Raw genomic sequence first — 22,161 nt, forward strand, 5'->3', positions numbered from 1 at the left:
TCCTCCTCTGTGCTCAAAAAAGTCTTTGGCCTCGGAGTCTTTTGCATGAAAAGTCGATATACATGATTGCTTTACCAACAGTATTATGGCATCAAAGGCTATAGAAAACTTATAGTTGTACCCTTTAGCTGTCAAAATGCTGACACAGTGTTTGACGTGTACTAGATTAGCAATCCTCTACTAGGGCTGATCTTGAAAAGCTTTCTCATTCTGTATGTTTCCAGTGGGGTCTATTGTATACTTCAAGATGTGTGAACGAAGTCAAGCCTTTCTGTCGTACAACATTAGTCCACAATACCCATATGGCCATTAAGATTAATATTAAAGGTGCCGAATAGGCCATGAAATAATTTTTCAAATTTTGCTTCCCATACATGCACAAAGTGGGGGATATATAGTTATCAACCAGTAAGTTATTGACCAGCAGCCATGTGTATGATAATGTTATATTATAGCCCTCCATACTTTCATATCATTTTACATACAGCAGACATACAAAACTAAGACACAAAGTCTCCATGACTAAACTATTATTTACTTATTTGTTTATTTATTTATTTACAATAAAATGTACACGTGTCGCTTCTAAACTGTGCAATTGTGTCAAAGTTTACTTGTGAAAATGACCCTCCAGCATGATTTGAAATGTTGATAAACTCACCAATATGTTAGTAACAACAATGACGCAACAAGCCATTTATTATCACACGGTTGATAATTACTACTGTAATAAAAACACAAAGCAGAACTGGATGGTCTCAACAAAACTCAACTCAAACGGTTTCCGAAAGTTCTGACTAGCGTTCACTCTGTTAACACAGAATCATCAGGTCAGTATATCTATTCTCTTCTTGTTACGGGACCTGAAGTGGTGAATACACTTTACACACCAAGTTCACTTTTGTCAACTGTTAGTAGTTGTTTCTACGTCTATATACAGCAAAATTTTAATTGAAACACACATTTTGTTATTTTGTCAAACATTACGGTAGATCTTGTAAAGTCTAACTTATCAATTTGGGTTATTTTCAATACAGTTTCAAACTCAAATCAAACATGAATCACTGCATTGAATCAAGCTAGATGTCAAAACTGGCCGACAATTTAGTTCAACTAAATTAAAGCTTGTTGATTGCATTGAAAATGTTAGCTAAGTTGTTGAAAGTTTTAGCTAAGTTGCTGAAAATGTTAGCTAACTTCCTTCCATATCTATTTCATGCCACATGGCTAACAAAAATCCAATACAAATAATACAAACTATAAAGCTGCACTTGTCAATCACATTAAAAATGTTAGCTAAGTTGTTGAAAGCGTTAGCTAAGTTGCTGAAAGTTTTAGCTAAGTTGCTGAAAATGTTAGCTAACTTTCTTCCATATCTCTATCTATTTGACTCCACATTGGAGATACTGGCTAACAAAAATCCAATACAAAATTTTTTCAAAAGAGTTTGGACGGTACTTTGACACAACATTTTTGGCAAACTTAATCAAGTTACAAACCAAATCCTGTAAATACATCAACTCTAAATGTCTATGGTATGTTCCAACACCAGGACACTTCTCAATACAAACAAATTTGCATAATAGTTGTTGTCTGTGAGTAAATAAATGGTGTATTGTAGACAATATCCATCCAGTATTCAATAACAAAAAAAATAATATTTCAAACAAGCAAAGCTATATTGAAGTATACCAGTACAAAGAATAAAAAAATGAAGCCAAAAAGAATTAATTATTTCATTATGTTTGAGGATTAATTACATGACTTTGGGATCCAACCATGTTGATTGGTACTGGTCAATACTAATTAACATTCAATCAGAAAACTTCATCATTTGCATACATTATGCACATGATCTCTGCATGCTATTTGCATATTTTAATACTAATTAGCCCCATGAATAATATGGCTGACCCGGACTTCTTAGGGTTGGGGAGAACCCAAGACTATTGATGCTGACTTCAAACATTAGATTTTGACCACTATTCAGGCTCCATACTACAACTATTTGGAATCTTTAACTAGCACTTCCAAAGAACAAAATCCCCCTCTTCTCTGTATTAACAAAGGGTAAAGGTCAATTGCTTTCAATATCCAACCACATTTACTACTACTTTTCTCACACATTTTATTTTCTCTTTGCAATTTTCTTGTCACTTCAGCGACAAAACAATGTCTTTCCAAAATGAGTTTAGAAATTGAATATCAAGATATTTTTCATTGTAACCATGTCAGAACTGAAAAATGTGTTCAGTATAAAAAAAAAGTTTGATACGATAAGAGTCCTTCTTGAATCCTTCCCAGTTTCATATCACAAAATATATTCGACACAAGTCAGTGTTTTTTCCTCGATCCAAGCTCATTAATATGCCATGACTGCGGATACTTGTTTGAAATTTGTACTATTGATAGATCTAGGGGAAGAAGAAAAACAAATATTTAAATTTTTTTAAGAATGTACAAAATGTAGCTATTGTGTGTGGCTAAAATAACTTTCATTTTACCACATGCAAGTCATTCAAACCAAAAATAAAGGATTTATACCAACGTCATTGGTTTTGCAATGCTCAAAATCTATAAACATTCAAATCGCCATGATTTTTTCCCCTTGATTTTTCATAAATTGTGCTTGTAAATTGTGTAGGTGTAATTATGTCGTTTGCAAAATCTCAATTTTGGCAACAAATATCCATGACCTAAAGGATGTCACTTCAAGTGGACAGCCCCTTAAGTTGTGCGTAGTTTTGTTGGCTAAATGAAGAAAACATTGAGGAATCATAATAATATCTACTTATTCTCATAAGAATTAACAATATTATCTTCATATTTTTTGTTTGTTTATTTCATTATTGTGAAATTTTAAACTTGACTCCTAAAATGGCACATGTGAAGTTTACAATCTTTAAAACTTACCTGAAGACATTTTGATTGACAATCGAGTTCTTGGGAGCACTCTTTGGTCCAGGTGATGGCATAAATATCTTGCCAGTCTTGTTGACTGGTGGTTCAGGTTTCTTGCCTTTAGGTTTGTATGGATCATTAGAGTGTGATGGATAGGGATCGAATGTACCAGCCTTCATTCCACCAATCTACACATAAAAAAAATGAACAAAACATTTATTTATGAAATGTGACCAAAGGCTTTCTGCTGTGAAGACACATTTGAAATACATCAATTTTAAAGTGGAACAAACTGAGTTTCTACGCTCAAGTGAAAATTCTTAAATAAATCCATATTCCAGTATAATGTTATGATTATCTTCTAGCATTGCTGGTGATTGCATAGCAGGGATTTCCTGAACATACGTGTATTTTGACGTCATCAGATCGTTTATAACTTATGTATGATAAATTACATCATCCTATCGTTTATGAGTTATATCTTAACACCAGGTTTGAGTTCAGTCAATTGCAAGTGATGGTTAAGTATACCTCAGTAAGTACAATACTGCAAGTACCTTTTAAATATGCAACACAAACTATGCCCAAATACGTATAAACTCAGCTTGTGCCCCTTTAAAGTTACTTTCTAAAATTTCATCCATATTTCTCTTCTCACACAAATGCCTTTTGGTCCATGACATGTCAAAACTTAATCATGTGACTGTCATCTGATATCCATGTGATAGAGATATGCATTTCTATTGGTCAATGACTACTAAATCATGTGACTTTCATCTGATAATGTGATATCCATGTGACAGATACTTACAGCTTTAGCTGGTGAACTTGGCTTGAAAGGTTTCACACCATCTCTCTTTCCACTGCCTGTTCTCTTGATGGGAGGCAGGGGTTTTTCCGTATGGTATGGGTTGGAATCAAAGTAATCCTTGGGATGCATATTGAGTTTGAAAGCACTGCCTTTCATTTGAGATTTGTGTGACTGTTGTTCTTTCTATTTACAGAAAAATACAGAAAAGAAATTGAAATGTAAGTCAGTTTAAATGATGTTTAAAAACTTGTTGAAATAAAAATAAAATTATAAATAGTTGACGTTTCAGGAGCAACCCTTCTAGCTAATAATGTCTAGATGTCTTAAAGGCCAGAGTTTCAATCCCAGGTTCTCACATTAGTGTTATCTTATCAGTGAAGCCATAAGGATTACAAAGGATTATTCTTTTGTCACACAATCGTTTTGCACACCTAATATTTAATCTTTTTTCAAAGTGGGCCTTTAAAGGATCTTTCCCCTTACAATCTGTCCATGCTTACACTCATCACAGCCAATTCTGATGATTTATCTGACTTAAAATGATGAAATGATGTTAAATTTCCAGAGATGGTATATGTCTTTAGTTTCTTTAAATTTAACAGTGCATACATGACAGTTCCCACTAACTTCTAGTCTTGCTGCTAGACCCCTGGCCTTGGGCTAACCTGCTCACTGTGAAGTCAACTGAAGGTTGGCCTGAATGGGTGTTCCCCCCTCATACACATCAGAAGAAAGCCTGAGGTCTAGCAGCTACACTAACTAACTCCCCTTTATTAACTAAAGAACTTTAGTTTGAGTATCATAGTCTGTAATGTACAAAGTGTCATGCCACCTTATCAGCCACCATCAAGCCTGGTTAGGGTCAAACAACACAACATGACACAATACGACATATCTTTATACTTTTATATAAACTTTACTTTGTTAACTACTATTATTCTAGTTTATATATTTACTAGTTTGTTTTAGCACCAAAAAAATATTGCAGAAAATCCAATGAAGAAATGTAGTTTTCTTAACAGATGCAATAAAGATTCTATTCTATTCTATTCTATTCTATTCTATACTATTCTATTCTATTCTATTCTATTCTATTCTATAGTGCAGTGTGAGAATGGATGTTTTGAGTAAACCATAAGTTATATTGTGAATATAAATTTAGCGTTTACCTACCTTTCTCATTTCTTTAGGCCTATCATAGGCATCAGGAGAGTGTTTATAAGTGCCACCAATGGTAATGCCAACGTACCCATATCCAGTACCTATCTTTCCAGGATTGGTCAACACATTTTTGCCGGGTGCAGAATAAGCCTTGCCTCCTCTTTTGACCGGACTGAATGCACCAACAGCACCAGTAAATGTACCATAGTGATTTCCCAGTCCAGATCTGATAGAAAAAATACACAAACAATCAAGTTTATTACAAATATATTCTAACAACTCAGGTTTTTTTTGTTACGATTTTAATACAAAGCCAGTATGTAGTGAGGAGAAATAGGTCTTTTATCACCACTTTATTATATTTTAGTGCCATGTATTACTATGGTGAAAATTCTTCAATTTCTCAATTTGATAACTCTTTTCTAGAAATATTTGTATTTAGGGGTACAAAACAGATTCCATTAAAAGTAACACTGATTTTGTAGGTTGAGAACTAAAATGGCTTACACCCCCATCCCCTACAAGTAAAAATTTTTTTTTTTATCCTATATTGAACTCTTGATCTTGCCCCATAAAAGTGATCACCAATTGTACAACTTACGGTTTCTTATCTCCATTGCTTGGTAAAAATGCTTTTCCTAAATTTTTTTGTGATTCTTTCAGTCTCGTTTGTCTTCTCCTTTTCACGGGGTCACTGTACCCTTCTCCAGAGAACACACGTGCAAAGTTGCCATCAAAGTAACCTGCCTGGAGAGCTGATTTACTTTTACTTCCACCAGGTAGCATTTGTCTACCCTTGCTGGCTGCCTCATTGAATGCTCCTGTAATTCAAAATGGAAATAAATGAATTCAGAACAATCTTTTTAAAGTTTATTGCTGTGCATGTAAGAGTTCATTTGAGGATGACATTCATTCCATGCACGGTCTTCATAGTTTGAGAAACGGATGGGTCATTGGTAGCTTGAAATTTGTAATTGGTAGCATTAGTTTTGATTTTGAGGTGTTTTTTTCTCCTTCTGTTTTTGAGCTTTTTTCGTTATTGCAGCTAAATGCACACATGGGTGGTACTTCCATGTATGAATCTCAGACTTCATATGGGTGACAACCAGTTGTATTTGTAAATACGGAGACCTCAATGTTTCAAATATCACAATTTACAGTCAATGTGGTACAACCACTGATGTGTATTTCATGTATTTGTCTAGCTGCAATCATCATAATCATCATCATCATCATCATCATCATCATCATCATCATCATCATCATCATCATCATCATCATCATCATCATCATCATCATCATCATCATCATCATCACCATCAACAACAACAACAACAACAACAACAACATCAACATCAACATCAACACCATCATCATCATCATTATTTACCGTTTGTTTGATCTATTTTGTGCATTATATTTTTTTCAATACCATTTGAAAATGACACTCCTTGCATTCAATTAAAGAAACGAATTGATGACAAGGACAACTATGTAGTGCAGTCTCTGTGTACAAGTTATGAACTAAAGTTGCAACTTTCACTTACTGCCTGTACGAGGTACGTATCTGTCCCCTATGGTTGTATAGTCCATCTCTTTGAACAGGCCAACCCGTTCCATATCGGTTTTTCCTCCCGTATCTTTCGACATGGTGGATATTGTTCTTTAACAACTGTTTTCCGTCGAAGTCTTCAAAAATCTGCTACGTGTTTCCTCACGAGGTCTCAACTCGTTGTTTGCAATGTCGGAAGGTAGACGTCGACACCGGTAAACTCAGTCAACTATTCAACCGCCTAAGGCTACCAGTTTTCGGGTATCGTAATGTTTAACTGTGACAATATTCCAAAAACAAAGCCCTCGAAGTACAGTTTCTCTTCGAGTGCCGAGGTAAATGTTGCTGGGCGTGTGACAAATCGTAAATACTCCAATCAGCACGACGTGTTCCTAGTGGTCGACCGACTTCCGTGTTTCGTGGAGTGTTTTTGCATGCGCTAATTTCGAACAAAATCACCAATATTCTGTCAACAAATATACTTTGTTGCAATCCTGGGCATTCCAAAATATCGTGGTCAGTAGGAGGTGACCATAATCCCGGCAATTATGCTATTACAGGTCAAATTTCAACTGAAAATGACCAGAGTCTAGTATGGCATCAGTAGTGGTGTTTGTTGTTTGGTTGCCTGAAGAGCGCCATCGTTGTAACAATGGCCGTCGTCAAGGTGATCAGCTGGGCTATCTACGTCATGCGAGCGCTGACTCGATCGATATCATCAACTCAAGAACTTGACAGAGAGTGGCCAGTGGATATGGCATATATATAATTTGAAGAACGGGTATCCAGACCAAGATAAGACATTGTTCAAAGTATTGGATTGGGAAGGGGACAAAGATGGAATGCATATTTAACTTTTAAAAAAACTTTCAGAGGCTAGGATCCCGGATGCAATTTATAAGAAAACGTTTTTTTTAATGATCATTTTAATATAAAACATCGCCCCCTGTAATTGAAACGTGGCATTAAATAAATAATGAGAAGATAATAACATAACCGAGAAGATAGTTGGTTGGTTGGTTAGTAGGTTGGTTATTTGATATGCTGATTGATTGATTGATTGATTGATTGATTGATTGATTGATTGATTGATTGATTCGTTGAACGATTGAGCGGCATTGTTTGTCTGGCTAATTGAAAGTCAGTTTCACTATATTAATTCTCCGTTCATTGTTCATTTTTATTTCGTCTAATTTAAAATTTAACAATGTTATTTGCAACTGAGTGGGAAACTATCAAACTAAATAAATAAGTCTTAAGTATTGTGGGTTTTTTTGTAATGAGTCGGAGACTACTTGAATGCGTGACAAGTGATATACCTATTTAAAATCGCATATACTATGATATAGAATATAGATATTTAGGCAAAATCTCCATTTATGTTTTCTAAAAAGCTTGGATAAATTTCACTTCTTTTGTCTATCGTCATCTTGCGATTTTACAGTCTTCAGCAAGCAAGTTCTGAAAGACTAATGTTTTTCTAATTACCAGACTGGAATATTGCGTTCATATAAAAGAAGGCATTTTAGTCACTACCTATTTTTTTGCATATTTGTTTTCCAGCGAAATAAGCAAAAGTAATAAGCATAGGCTGACCGAGTCTGAGTAGAGTCCGAGGCTAGCTGGGGCTAGCTAGCTCATGCATTGTCTGGCCGCACCGGCCGGCTACCTAGCTGAGCAATTTTATACAACAGCGCCAACATACGACGGACTTCGACTGCAACTTGTGGCCTAAACAATCGGAACAATCAGTAAATTTGCATGTATTTAGTATTCGACAATCTTCGACTGACGTCGGCTTTTGTTAAGAGGAGCCATTTTGGACTTTATATGAAAGCATGTGCTGAAGCTATCCACCGAAGAGAAATTAAGACACTTATGGGAAAAACATTTGAAGGTAATTTTTTATGAATACCTTTTATTGATTGGTACTAAAACGGCGATTTTAAGTGTAAAATTAAGCAAATGCGTTGCAGCTAAAACCATGTTTAAGGTCAACCCTGTGATGAGCCCGAGGTGTCTAACGACTAGCTGTGCACTCAAAATACGATAAATTAGCGTATTATGTTATGCTTCAGTTTGGAGTATCACTGACACTGTGACAGGGTGATGTCTAGGAATTACCTGAGCATGAAATGTGAATCAAATCAGGTCTGTACCCCGATGAAAATAAAGAAACTACAGCTACTGTGAAGGCGATCAACTCGGATATCACACTTGGCCCCCTAAGATGGTATAAATATAGGGCCGATTTTAATCTAGAATTATATATTTTGGTTTATACTACATGCACTTGGTTTAAACGACAGTTACTGTGTTTGCATGTAACTAAGTACGCTACCAGCAGGTTCATGATCGCAAGACAATCAAAAGATAAACAACCCCCTATTTATTTGCTGATTACCATCAGCACAAAAGGACACTTGAAAACTACCAACCCCTAGTGTCATGATAAATAAACAAGATGTGTTATGTAATAATTAATGTTATTGTGGTTCATATCTCACCTTTGGCCCTTCTAGTCTGAGCTCAATGGTCTGAGGTCTGAGTAACAACAGATAAGTTAAGTTTGTGCTAGTATATGTAGTTAATTCCCACTAAACATTCATACTGAAGGTAAATATTTGAAGATATTGCTTTGTGTTTCATTTCAATTTGTGAAATGTAGGTAGCTTGGAGTGAACTGTGCACATTTTTGCTGTTCCAAGAAAATTCCAACCAATTCTTGGTAAAAATCAAGAAAAAAACCTTTAAAAATTTGTTTGAAATATAGGTCCAAAATGTTACAACATAAACCCAATGTGGTTGCCAAAATATTGTGTTAATCCTATATTGGAAAATAATAGATTGTTGATTTCCGTGAAAACAAGATGGTGGCCCCCAAATATCGTTATTAAAAAAAAAACGGCCACAAGCTTCCTTAATATCGCAGTTTGGAGAGATTTTAAAAACTCTGATTTTCAGTAAAATTCATCTCTGAGGCACATTCTACCATAATGCATACTAGGACCATAGACACTGGAGTCCCCTCCACTGTCTGTGAGAATTCTTAATTATTAAATGAAAACTAGATGTTAATAGATTTCAGGAATTGTTTCCTCCTAAGTTTGTTTGCAACATTTAAACATAGAGAGTGGAGAAGAAATTCACCACTGTCTATGATTTAAAGTCATAAAATGACAACTGCTGTCTAGCTGGTACAACCTTGAGGCAATTGTTAACTTTACATGTAAAAGAGCCCGCAGATCACATAGTGTCAAGCAGGGTGCTGTCTAGGGCTTGCCTGAGACATGTGATGTCATTGTCTGTTTTTGTGTGGAGTGCAGATCTGAGGTCTTACAGCTTAGTATAAGACCATGGTGTGCATACAGTGACAGACAATCCTCATTACCTGAAATAGAATTTCTCTCCCGAGGTGTCAAAGAGAAAAGCAGCCATTCAAATTCTTGGTTGACACCTGGATGTTTGCTCCAAGCTCTACACTGTAACCATGGACTCTCCACCATTGACCTTCCACCAGTGGAGGCTCTATGCTGTAACACATACCATAGACATTCCTGAGAATAAATTGACCTTCACATTCACTGTTAGTATAATTACTCCAAGCCTACCAAGGTTATACAAAGCTGTTGGAATATTGACTGAACATTGGGTTACAGTGTTGCAGCCAGAGGGGTTTTTGGGTCATTTGACACACATTTTTTGGACCTGACCCACAATTTTGGAAGTGACAGGTCATAGATGACCCACACTAAAATTGTATCCAAATATGTTTAGCAACATGACCACACCTATAGCAACAGCCAAATGATTGTGTATATTGCATAGATAACAACAGGGTTGGATAGGCAACTGCATAATAATTCAGCAAATATCAAGCATGGGTCAACATGTGGGTAAATATTTTGAAAAACTGTACAGTTGTGCTACAGCGCTATTGGCGTTTTTTTTGTAATGTCCCCAAAAAATTGTATGATGACCCAGAAAAATGAAAGTTTCGGAACACTATGTCCCACTCTTTGAAAAGGATGGCTGCTACACTGGGGTTATATTGAAATTAGCATAAAAGATTTACATGGTCACAACCTGTAACTGTAATTTAAACCCCTGTTTATGTAGTGTATTGTCAGTCTCTGTTCTACAACACAAGGATCACAATTCACTGAAATGCAACCCATCTTCCATTTGTCCCCAAGGACGCAGACATCCCAAAAATACTAGTAGTATCCCAAGTGTCAATTTGACAATATGGTGTCAAACATCAAATATGGGGTCAAATATAAATACACACAAATAAGGCATCATACATGTAAATGCAACCTTTGTGTCATGCAACTCATGTCTATGTCACTTGTTCTGTGATGTTCGAAATATGAGTCAAAATGTTCCAAATTGCCATTATGTTTCCTAATTTTTCATGAGTTGTGGTTGAGGAGGTATACAATGTACTTGTGACGTAAGGATTTTTTCACTACTCGGCTAGCAACTTGTAGTGACAAGGCCCCATAAGTTACTTGTATTTTCCTTGGCTGAGCAAAGAAAAATATTGGAGAATAGTGTATTGAGCTGAGGTGGTATATGGTATACTACAGGTTACATACATGTAGAATCAGTTGTTTTAATATTTCATTGTAACAAAATCAAAGGAAATGTGCATGGACAGCTGCAAGATATTATTCATCAACATTGTATTTATGAAAATCGTGTACAGCTTTACCGGAAGCTTTCTCACGTCATTGGCTTCACAAACATGATAAAATGTACATGTATAGCACACCGAATGAGTATCAAGAAATATGCGTTGCCAACAGTTTCCGGAAATTAAATTTTTCATAGCCAGCAAGAAATTTCATTTGCATTTGTCAAATGTAATATAAAGCCGTGATGCACGATACAGGACTTATGATATCTTAATATATATATAATCTGTGTTTTAGGCCGAACTTGAAAATTCTATGACAGAATATATGTCTTTCTCAGACAAGAATTCTAGTCATGGGTTAATTTGTATAATTTCATCTGTGAAAATACATCCTCATAAATCTACTCGACATCTCAATGGTAGAACACAGTCTTTCTGTTACAGCAACGGAAATGATCAGACTGCCAAGGATTATTTGTTTATGTACATGTAGCTAGGGTAACCTTTTGTACACCAGGAATAACAATAAACCTACCTACAACAATAAACCTACCAACATTTTTAATAAAACACATGGTGCAGAGTATTAAATGATAATGTGCAGGTAATGATAATATTGTATGTAGTTACATTGTAAAATCACATTATGACCTACCACAGCTGCCAGCAATACAATCTGGTTGTACACGTCACCATTTTGGATACCTTTTAATTTTCTCTGCAATCGTATGAAGTATAACATACAGTGCTTTTGCTATTAGGTTGGGAGCCTCAGTAACATGGAGAGAGAAAGGGATAAAAATTGTTGTGTTTGGTAATTTTGTGTAGGACGTCAGGTAAACTTAAATGGGAACAACCCAGGTAGATTTTACCTACTTACATGTAATACTGCCCTTAGTAAAAAAAACATTGACATGTCCTAACAAGTGAAAATCTACCTCATCTTGTATTCATCAGAATTGCTAAAAAGAGAAATCCCTCGCTTATTTAAACTTTTACAGGTACATGTGCACATGTTATGTTAGTTTCAGTAATATGATGTAAAATGAATAGTACTTACAATGAGGTAGTCTCGAGGGGTAGTTAGTAATATTATACATCAACCAAGAGTGTAGAGGAAGGGTTTCTTTATTTGCTGTCTGTGTACCTAATTATCTGGCAGTGGGACACCAGATCATCCGATATGTTTTCATGTGTGTGATGAGTTGCTAGCTGCTGACAGCTATCCCCACTGTAATTTCTAGACAAGAAATAGTTTAAAAGAGATTCATCTTCAAATATAGATTATACATGTATGTCATTCAAGTGAAGATGACATTCTTTAGGCATGATGGAAAATATTTGAATGTATTTGAATGATAATGTACCCCCCCCCCCCCCCCCCCCCCCCCTTTGAATTTTGGTTAGTTACTTCCACGGAGTCATGTCCTGTAGACAGCTATACATGTAGGGCAAATTTGTCATATTGGTAACAAACTAACATGATAAAAGCAAGTGATGAGTGACTCCAACATCATTCTTTCGTCAACACTGTAATGAGATAGAGTCACTCATTACACAAGTAGACAAACTGGGTCATGGGGAATTTTACTTTATTAAAAAAAAAATTGAGTTTATTTGTACTGAAACATACAACACTTCCTGGAATGAAACAAGACTGACTTTATATTTCACAACTTATAGCATAACATTTTGATCATCAGTATTTTAAAAGTTATTTGCAGAATCACATATGATCATCATAATTATTTAGCATACTTTCATTTGAGCTGTGAGTTATGTACATGTATATTATCACAGTGTGAATTGACATCACTGTATATCTATTATTAGAGCAGTTAATCTATTTAACACTCTTCTAGTGTAATAGTAGATGTTGTATATGATGGCTGACATTCTATCTATGACAGCAATATCTAAGAAAAACTTCCATGGTGTCCTTACCATCTGTATTTACAGAAACCCAATATAGTAGCATAAAAAATAAGGTCATAAATTTCTGTGGCGCCAGCTTTCTTCAGTTGGCAACAGTATAGTATATTTAGACTACCGACTGACGTACATGCACATGTAGCAGATTCCTGACAACTTTGCCCTTATACTACTAGTACGGTAAGGTGAAAATATGTTCTGCATGTACTTCATTGTAGATTTCCATGAGGACTTTCTTGTAAGAACTCGGCTAAGTGACAAAAATCTAATCAAGGAGAAGACCTGATTAGCCTGACTGCCCGAGGGGGGTTATTACATTGGGTTTCATCTGTCTGTCGGTGTGTTTGCTCATCCCTGCAATCACCGTACTTGTATGTCTCTTGATAAGCTTGTATCTAGAGACACGATTCAAATTTGCATGTAACTTTGCCATAAAACACATCGGTTGGGGGATTATGTCTTCAATGAAGGCTTGTTTATATGTAAATTAATATGAAAATTAGCCACCACCCTTGCAATCTATCTAGGGAGAACACTGGATCATAGTAACACTAAGGGCTAAGACAAGTCACTGGGCTTGACAGCTTCTTGAGGTAGTAATCCTAAGTCAATTTTGTGTCTCAGTGAGTTCCTATCACATATTTAACTGAATTTGATCAAATTTTAGTTGTGATGGTTAAAGCTAATACTGTCTTTATGTTATTTATGGTACTTGTTTCAAATTTTATTGTACTAACTTTGTTATCAGATTTACATATGAAGTATTTAAACATACATGTACATGTAGGAATTCATATCATATTTTGGCCAAGGTCTTCACAGACAAAATATGATATGCATTCCTACATGCATGTTTAAATACCAATGTTAGAATCCCATTGTATGACAGAAGTGTTATATCTTATCAGTGAAGCCACAAGGATTAGATAGCATCATTTTATTTTTGTCAAGGACGAACTTTTTTCAACATCTCTGCTAGTGCTACACAACTGTTCTCGGTCAATCCAACATGGCTCTACATGTACATAAATCATACACTTATGCAAATGGCTAATGTAGGTCACCTTAAAAGGGGTCACAGCAGTGTAGATGGTGTGTGATATCTAAATCATCTCTTTAATTTTAAAGAGAGATCTTGAGATTCAATGCCATGGATTACACTACATGTAGACTAGGGTAAGGGGTAATGTCTGTTAAAATAATTATACCCTTTATAATACAGAATTCAAACTGTGTTTTACTTCTCATTATTTTCAAATGATGATCTCAGCCAAGATATATTTATGGCTATGTAAATTAACATTACAATTACACATATATCATGACCATGGACATGTGTATGTGACTGTCAAGTAGGTCAAGGTTACAAAGCCTGTCAGTGCACTCACTCTGAGTGTTACTTCCCCATTCTTAGGATTATGAATTTCCAGAAATGATGAGATAAGTAAAGTGTACATGAAGGACTGTAATATGTAAATTTAAAATTACGCATACATGTAAATTGTAATATGACTATAGTATGGAGATTTCAAATTACACATGATATGTACATGAAGGATCGTAATATGTAGATATCAAATTACACATGATTGATACAATGTATGTACATGAAGGACTAATATGTAGATTTCCAATTACCTATATGGCTAATAATTCAAATAGATATGAGTAATATGTAGATTTCAAATTACATATATTATATCATTTATTATATGACTATTTATGTAGATTTCAAATTACATACATTGTATATGAATAATAAGTAGATTTCAAATTACATATATGAGTAATATGTAGATTTCAAATTACATATATGACTAATATGTAGATTTCAAATTACATATGATGTGTACATGGAAGACTGTAATATGTAGATTTCAAATTACATATGATGTGTACATGGAAGACTGTAATATGTAGCTTTCAAATTACATATGATGTGTACATGGAGGACTGTAATATGTAGATTTCAAATTACATATGATGTGTACATGGAGGAGTGTACATGTAATATGTAGATTTCAAATGTCACAATCTTTACAATGTATGGCACTGTCTGACTCTAAGGAATCGTGTCTATGCATGTAACCAATAACATTTATTTAGGAATAACTCAATCATAATATGATATACATTACATACATGTATACAACTACATGTTATGTATGTACATGTTATGACATGTATAACAAGTAAATTAAATGCATATCTGAATTTAGGTCATGATTAAATAAAGACTGTGCTAGGCTGGATGTTGACATTGGCATTCACATTGTACTGTGATCTCTTGCACAGAGGCTTGATCAGTCAGATTTGCATTCTGTGTAAGATGGCAGGCACTGCATACATTTGTATATATACATGTAGAGCTTTTCTTTTCTTTTACAATGAAATTAGCTCTTTAGGTCTGAGTGAAAAGAATTGTAATTCTATATGACTGAATAGACGTAACATTGAATACCTTCATAAAATTGAATGAAAATATATACCAATATTATACTTGGAATAACATGTACATGTAAAACATTGATATTTGCTAGCAGTCCGCTCTGCCCTTACTATAAAACTTACCAATTTCAATCGTAACTCTCACTTACGCACTTCTCTCTACATCCTTCCATGTTTTCAAATTGTTTCTCTGTATCCTCTCATTTTGTCAGTAGTTCTGTGTCTGTGCCTGGAGCTCTTTGGAGAACTGGCTGCATTATAAACTCGATTATTATTAAAAATATTATTGTTATTATTATGTAATATTATTTAATTATATCAGTCTGAATTAACGTACAATGAAGATATTTGCAAGCAGTATATTAATACAATCATAAAATAAAACATTGATATTTCCCAACAGTATACCATTTTAAATATTAAGGCACTGTATCTTTACTACAGAATAGGATTGAAATGATTGAGATTTCTTTTCAAAAAGTCAATTACATGTACATGTAATCTAGTTCCTGACGAACCGTATTCCGCACTACGTTATTTTCATACTATTCCGTCTAGTCAATCCTGTTACTCAAGGTGTTAATTGTGGTTCAACTCTATGGTGGGCAAAGCGTGAACAGCACATGTCTGTAGTAATGTATCACAAATTGACAGGCTGTCTTCATCATTCTCATGTTTCTAGGAGCTATAGGACTGATATGATATGCAAATGTCCAACCAGGACTCCACCTCCAGTCTATTTAAACTTAAATCATGTGGGGACGTGATGACATCATCATGTTTATATGAATGCCGTAGGGGGAGAACTGAATTCTGCGCGAGAGTAATAGGATTGACTAGGCAGAATAGTACATTTGTATGAAGATAACTTAGTACGAAATATGTCCGTCAGGAACTAGAATGATTACATGAGGCTTTGCTTCTTTCAAGTGGAATGGTGTCAAACTAAATCTCAAGCAGTTGCCTTTTAATGAGACTTTAATGGAGATACAGTGAAGTCAGGCCAGGCATTCCCAAGTGTAATATCAGTAATAGATGCCATAAAGTTTTCTAAATTCTAATGATTGGAATTCCATATTTTCAGTTCATGCCTCAGATAGTTTCTCACTTGTACAATTCAAAGCTACATTGTTTTAATTGTCTGCAAGTATTTGAATGTATCATTTGATACATTGTTTTGTTTAGTTAAAATTTGAGAATAGAGATCTTCATGGTATAGATAAGTGAAGCGAATTCCAAACTTATTCATGAAGATTCCCTCCTGTTGCACTCTAACCAGCTTAGGGACGGTACGATTGCGCAATGTCACAGAAGCTCAATGAACGTTATTCGTTCCAGCCAGTGCCTCCTGAAGTTTGATGTTAACCATGGTGAAAATTGTAGTGGTTGCTCAATACAATGTAAAAACATAGTTTAGTTTACATTAAAATACAAATCAGAAACCTATAGTTAGACGTTATTCTTGAATATTTTTCTTCGTTCACTCAAAGAAAATATGAGTGACCTAAGGGGCCTTTGTCACTATGAGTCAATAGAGGAGTAGTGACAACCCTTAGGTCACAAGTTCATTGTTGTTGATATTTATTTATGCATTATGTATAATGTTAAGATCTGACATACCCGGTATATTGTATTTAGCTTTTCCCCTGTAAGATTTTATTCAAACCACACACCTACAGTTAAGGATCATTTCATCAAATTGTTCAAGTGTCTACCACCACAATTCAGAGTACAAAAGTCAAATTGTACAACAAGTTACTTTTGACAGGCTTGGCTGATAACTTATTATATTTATATGTGAAATGACATCTCTTCATCTATGATGGTAAAGTAGACATCTTTTAGTGTGTTATTGGCATCTTATTGTGCATGTTTCTCTAAAAGAATTATACCTTGTAAGGCCAAAAAAAAAATTTATCTGGTTCTGGTCAGGGTAAACTTTCTAAAGTGGTGTGACGATGCAAATTTTTTTTTCATGTAGGGTAGATTTCAGCCGCTTGTTCTCCTGATATCAGGAATAAATAAGGAACGGGAAAGCAAAAATTATCGGAAAAAAAGGATAGACGCGAGGGTATTCAGGGCACGCGTGCGCTGACCAGAACCAGATATATATATTTTTTTGCCTAATGATGAAAAAATAAACAAAAACTCAAATACTCTATCATATGCTTACTGCTTCCCTGTGGATTGAAGTATAGACTCAGTCTACATTTGTACATACTTGAAAATTCACTGTGTACTGTGACCACTGTACCCTGGTCAAGGATATCATGTGACTGAACCACCCAGACATCATATGACTTTTTATTGTCACATAGAAATTCAAATGTTTTGGTTAAGTAGACCAGTAATTCTAATGGGTTCACACAGTGTAAGGGAAGGGTCATACAGGAAGAGAGAAATGGGAACCGAGAAAGACATGTACCACTTTGGAATTGTTGCACTAGGTTTTTGTGGAAAACCAAATTAATTTGTTGTTAAGTGAATATTTGTGTACATGCATGTTGTCATGAGTAGATGGGAAATACATGTATTCTTTTGGTGAGAGTAAAACTAAAAGGTCAAATTGTGTGTACATGTATAGTCATAGATCATGGTGTTCAAGCCAGAATCACTCTAGTGTGTGCACGCTAGGGTCAATGTATAATGAGTTATATGACTGAAATGGAGATAACCTCTGGAGTGAGTGTCTGAGGTTTATGTCTGAACTAGCGATAACCCCAGGAGTAAGTGTCTGGGGTTTATGTATGAACTAGAAATACCCCCCTGGAGTGAGTGTCTCGTGTTCTTGTATGAACTAGAGATAACCCCTGGAGTGAGTGTCTGAGATGTATGTCTGAACTAGAGATAACCTCTGGGAATCAGTGCCTGTGGTGTATTTGTCTGAACTAAAGATAACCTCTGGGAATGAGTGCCTTTTACAGGTAGGTGTATGTCTGAACTAGAGATAACCTCTTCTTGGCAGTTGGGGAAATGCTGTGACAACATGTATCATGCAAATGTTTGGTTCTTATATTCTATTGATGTTTATATAGGTAAAAATGTGAAACAGGTGTATTTATAAATACCTTTTGTTCTGTTCATGTTTTATGCAGCTAAAAGTTTGAAACCAGACCAAGATGTCTCAATTTGGTGTAGTCGGCGCTGCAACTGGGCCACCAAGAAAGGATCCACCATGGGCAGCATTACAGGCTGCAGCAGCTAATCCTACAACTAATGCTGCACCTGCTGCAGGCTCAGCCACAGTTTTGGCAGGTATGCTATTCCTTATGTTAGTGTTTTAGATTTTTACTTCCCATAAGGGAGGTACATGTAATGTTATGCTTCTGTCTGTCCGTCTGATTGTTTGCGCATGTGTGTGTGTCTGTGAACATGACATCTCAAAAACTACTGCTCCATTTGTATGAAAATTGACACACACATATTTATAATTTACGGTACTGATTAGATTTTGGTAAAACCGATATGCATATTTGCATAAACAATGAGTTTTGATCATTGAGCAATATCTTTAAGGTTTGAAATAAACACGCAACATAGCACATAGATTAATGAAAATATTTATGTATGCTTGACTGTTTCAGTAAACATATTGTACCACATTATTTCACCATACATTATTTCACCATACAATATAATAGCACCATATAATATTGCATCATACATTATTTCATCACACAGGTCAGACAGTCTTACAACAACAGCAACATCAAGCAACGCAAGCATTACTTGGCTCTAGTCCTGCTGCCATTTATTCACAGAATGTTGCCCTAGCAACCCAAACAACAGCTTCTGTTGCTGTCAGTAATACAGCGTTCACACTGCAACAACAACAGCAGGTATTGCAACAGACTGCAGCTTTGCAGCAGGTAAGTATTTACAATAGTGCACAAATGTATATAAAGTCTTCCCTCAATTCAAATAGTATTCACAGCACCACAATCAGTCATTACGCTGGGTACAGACTTACAGTTGTACAACCATTATACTCTCTCAACTCCATTGGAAATATTCAGCATGCTGCCATGAAGGATACAGGATCTCTTCCTTCACAAAACAGTCGCTATCCTACTAGGTCCCCATTTATACAGCTGGGCTGAATCAAATCCTTCACATAACAACCTCTATCCTACCAAGTCCCCATTTATACAGCTGGACTGAATCAAATCCTTTGCATAACAATCGCTATCCTACCAGATCCCCATTTATACAGCTGGGTTGATGGGTTGACAGACAGTAGTTTTTCAGATGAGGCAATGCATGTGAGAACAAGTCAACTAAGGATATACACTATACCTCTAATTTTCATGTTTACATTTTATTGACAGCTCCAGCAACAACAACAGTTACAACAGGCTGCAGCAAAACAGGTAAAAAGCCAAAGTATAGATTTAATAGAATTGACTCTTTACAGTTACCGCATTGGTTATCTTTGATAGTGTAGCAAAATGGAAGAATGTGTCGAAGTAGGAATGAAACTATATGTACAGATAATCATTTAGCTATTTTGACCATGTGGTATCATTTGTGGCAATGACAGTGACAGTGTAGCAGGCAATGGAAGGCAAAGCTAAATCCTATTCAACAACCGAACATGTTCTCTGTGTTACATATTACAACAAGCTATCAGTTACATGTAACTATGACACAAATGAAAACTATGATAGATGTACCATGATTATTTGCACTGGTGTGCACACATACTAGTGGTATTTGCACTGCACATACTGAAAACATTATTGCATACCTGTATGCAAATGATATGCAAATGATTACACATTCATTCCTTGTACACAAAATCTTGTGATCACACAGTGTAATTCTTACGGAAGTTTGCTGTTTCTACGCTCATGAAAATACAGCTGCAGTAAACACTGCAGAGAATACACTTGTGCAAATACCCCATTGTCGATTGTCTTGTCACATTGCTGTTCATTGTGATAGATCACACAAGCAGTGCTATAGTTATATGGGTATGATCACCCTGTAGTCAAGATACAATGTATTGTAAACATTGAATGAGGGTGAATGTGGCACTACTTGAGAAAAACATATCAGAAACACCACCCTCCTTTGAGTGCAAATACTGCAATGTCCGCTTACTAGCTCATATCAATTTTAGTCTGAGGCTGTACTAGCTTCTCAATAACTGACTAGTTGTCATTGTATCACAAACATTCAACTTCAGATGTATCATAACAGTCTCTTCTCCTTTCTTATTTTTCTTAGCCAACAATAGCAACCGTAGTAACCGTGGCAACTACACCAGGTGTCAATACACAACAACTCACAGTAAGCTATCCTACACCTAGAGGTGCTCCAAACCAACCTAAACAACGTGTATTTACTGGTGTTGTCACTAAACTGCACGAGAACTTTGGGTTTGTTGATGAAGATGTCTTCTTTCAACTTGCGTAAGTTCCCCAACATTGCCTTTAACTATTTCATCAAGTTTTGTTGCTATGGTTTCAGAACAACTAAGGCCTAAAGCAGTTACAATATACTTAAGTATATTGCATTGAAGTGTGTGTATAACCATTTCTGTGTATGTGTGTTTGTAATCATTTCTGTTTGTGTTATTGTTTGTGTGTGTGTGTGTGTGTGTGTGTGTGTGTGTGTGTGTGTGTGTGTGTGTGTCCATTTATGTGTCTATATGTGTGCAATCATTTGTCTGCTTAACAATTTTTGTGTGTGCAACCATTTGTGTGTTTTAACATTTCTATGTATATATGCATATTATTTCTGTCTGTTATCATTTGTGTATGTGTGTGTGTGTGTGTGTGTGTGTGTGTGTGTATTTTATCAGTTCTGTGTATGTATGTGTGTAATCATTCCAGATACGACATACTAGCCATGTCTCCATATTATTGAAAGTGTGTGGTTAGTGACAGAAGTCTTCCTATAGTATCACTACACAAGTTTCTCAAGCTAGCATCTCTCAAATTTAAACTTTACCCTTTAACCCTATTACAGCTGTGTCAAAGGTCAACACCCCAAAGTTGGAGACCGAGTCCTTGTGGAAGCAACATACAATGCCAGTATGCCATTCAAATGGAATGCCACAAGAATACAGGTCTTACCAAACCAGAACCAACCACTACTAAACCAGCCATTATTGAAGCAGCCACCATTGGTTGTGTCCACAGCACTAGCCAATCCAATCATATCAGCGACAGCTGTACTCAATAAAACAGTAGTTCCACCTAACGTACAGCCACCACAGATGCCACCTATGCCTCCAATGCCACCAATACCATCATTATTATCACAACCTGCACCAGTTTTACAACAACAAGCAGGTACATTTGCATCTTTTTATTCCACTCGAAAATCAGTATGGAAGTTTAATCAGATGACAAACACCTATAAATGTGAACCACTTGGGTTCAATGTTAATGCAGGAGGAAACAGCAGTGCATTGTTCAGTAGATCAAAACTGAACGACGTTCTTCTTAATTACTGCATGGAAAATTTAATCAAACCCAGACTAGGGCTCAAACCCTGAGCACAGCATAAGAGACAAGTGGTTTAACCACTCGGCTACCTACAAACCCTTATAATGGTTAACATAGGTTATACAACACAAAGACTTTAGCATTGATCTTTCGATCTGTCTTGCTTGACATTTGACATGTGATCTACCGAGCTGATGAACAATTTTGGTCATTTGAGTATTGTAATGATAATGTACATTTTTATGTAGCTCTTCAAAGA

At 35.6% G+C, this 22,161-nt stretch overlaps 2 protein-coding genes across 2 annotated transcripts in view; one reads left to right on the forward strand and one right to left on the reverse strand.

Moving 5' to 3' along the window:
• Nucleotides 1-515: 515 nt before the first annotated feature.
• On the reverse strand, nt 516-7,042 carry LOC144452214 (cilia-and flagella-associated protein 96-like). Its single transcript, XM_078143263.1, has 6 exons — nt 6,421-7,042; nt 5,475-5,694; nt 4,886-5,099; nt 3,713-3,895; nt 2,914-3,089; nt 516-2,414 (listed from the first exon to the last, which is right to left on the reverse strand). Exons 1-6 carry the CDS (start codon nt 6,521-6,523, stop codon nt 2,363-2,365), a joined length of 948 nt encoding a protein of 315 aa, XP_077999389.1. The 5' UTR covers nt 6,524-7,042; the 3' UTR covers nt 516-2,362.
• Nucleotides 7,043-8,241: 1,199 nt separating this feature from the next.
• The window catches only part of LOC144451974 (cell division cycle and apoptosis regulator protein 1-like), a 36,306-nt gene continuing 22,386 nt past the window's right edge, over nt 8,242-22,161 (forward strand). The window contains exons 1-6 of the mRNA XM_078142918.1: nt 8,242-8,322; nt 18,543-18,702; nt 19,129-19,334; nt 19,776-19,830; nt 20,687-20,861; nt 21,421-21,746. Coding sequence (XP_077999044.1) covers nt 18,567-18,702; nt 19,129-19,334; nt 19,776-19,830; nt 20,687-20,861; nt 21,421-21,746 — 898 coding nt within the window. The 5' untranslated portion in view covers nt 8,242-8,322; nt 18,543-18,566. The remainder of the gene's footprint in view (nt 8,323-18,542; nt 18,703-19,128; nt 19,335-19,775; nt 19,831-20,686; nt 20,862-21,420; nt 21,747-22,161) is intronic.

The sequence above is a fragment of the Glandiceps talaboti genome, chromosome 22 (genome assembly GCF_964340395.1).
Source record: "Glandiceps talaboti chromosome 22, keGlaTala1.1, whole genome shotgun sequence".
Lineage (NCBI taxonomy): Eukaryota > Metazoa > Hemichordata > Enteropneusta > Spengelidae > Glandiceps > Glandiceps talaboti.

Bases quoted from the DNA above. Each gene is read 5' to 3' on its own strand.
- LOC144452214 (XM_078143263.1), bottom strand. From the start codon at position 6,523: ATGTCGAAAGATACGGGAGGAAAAACCGATATGGAACGGGTTGGCCTG. The intron at 3,896-4,885 runs GTAGGTAAACGC...TTCTGTAAATAG, and splicing joins GGCCTAAAGAAATGAGAAAG to AAAGAACAACAGTCACACAA. The intron at 2,415-2,913 runs GTAAGTTTTAAA...TTCTTCCCCTAG, and splicing joins GTCAATCAAAATGTCTTCAG to ATCTATCAATAGTACAAATT.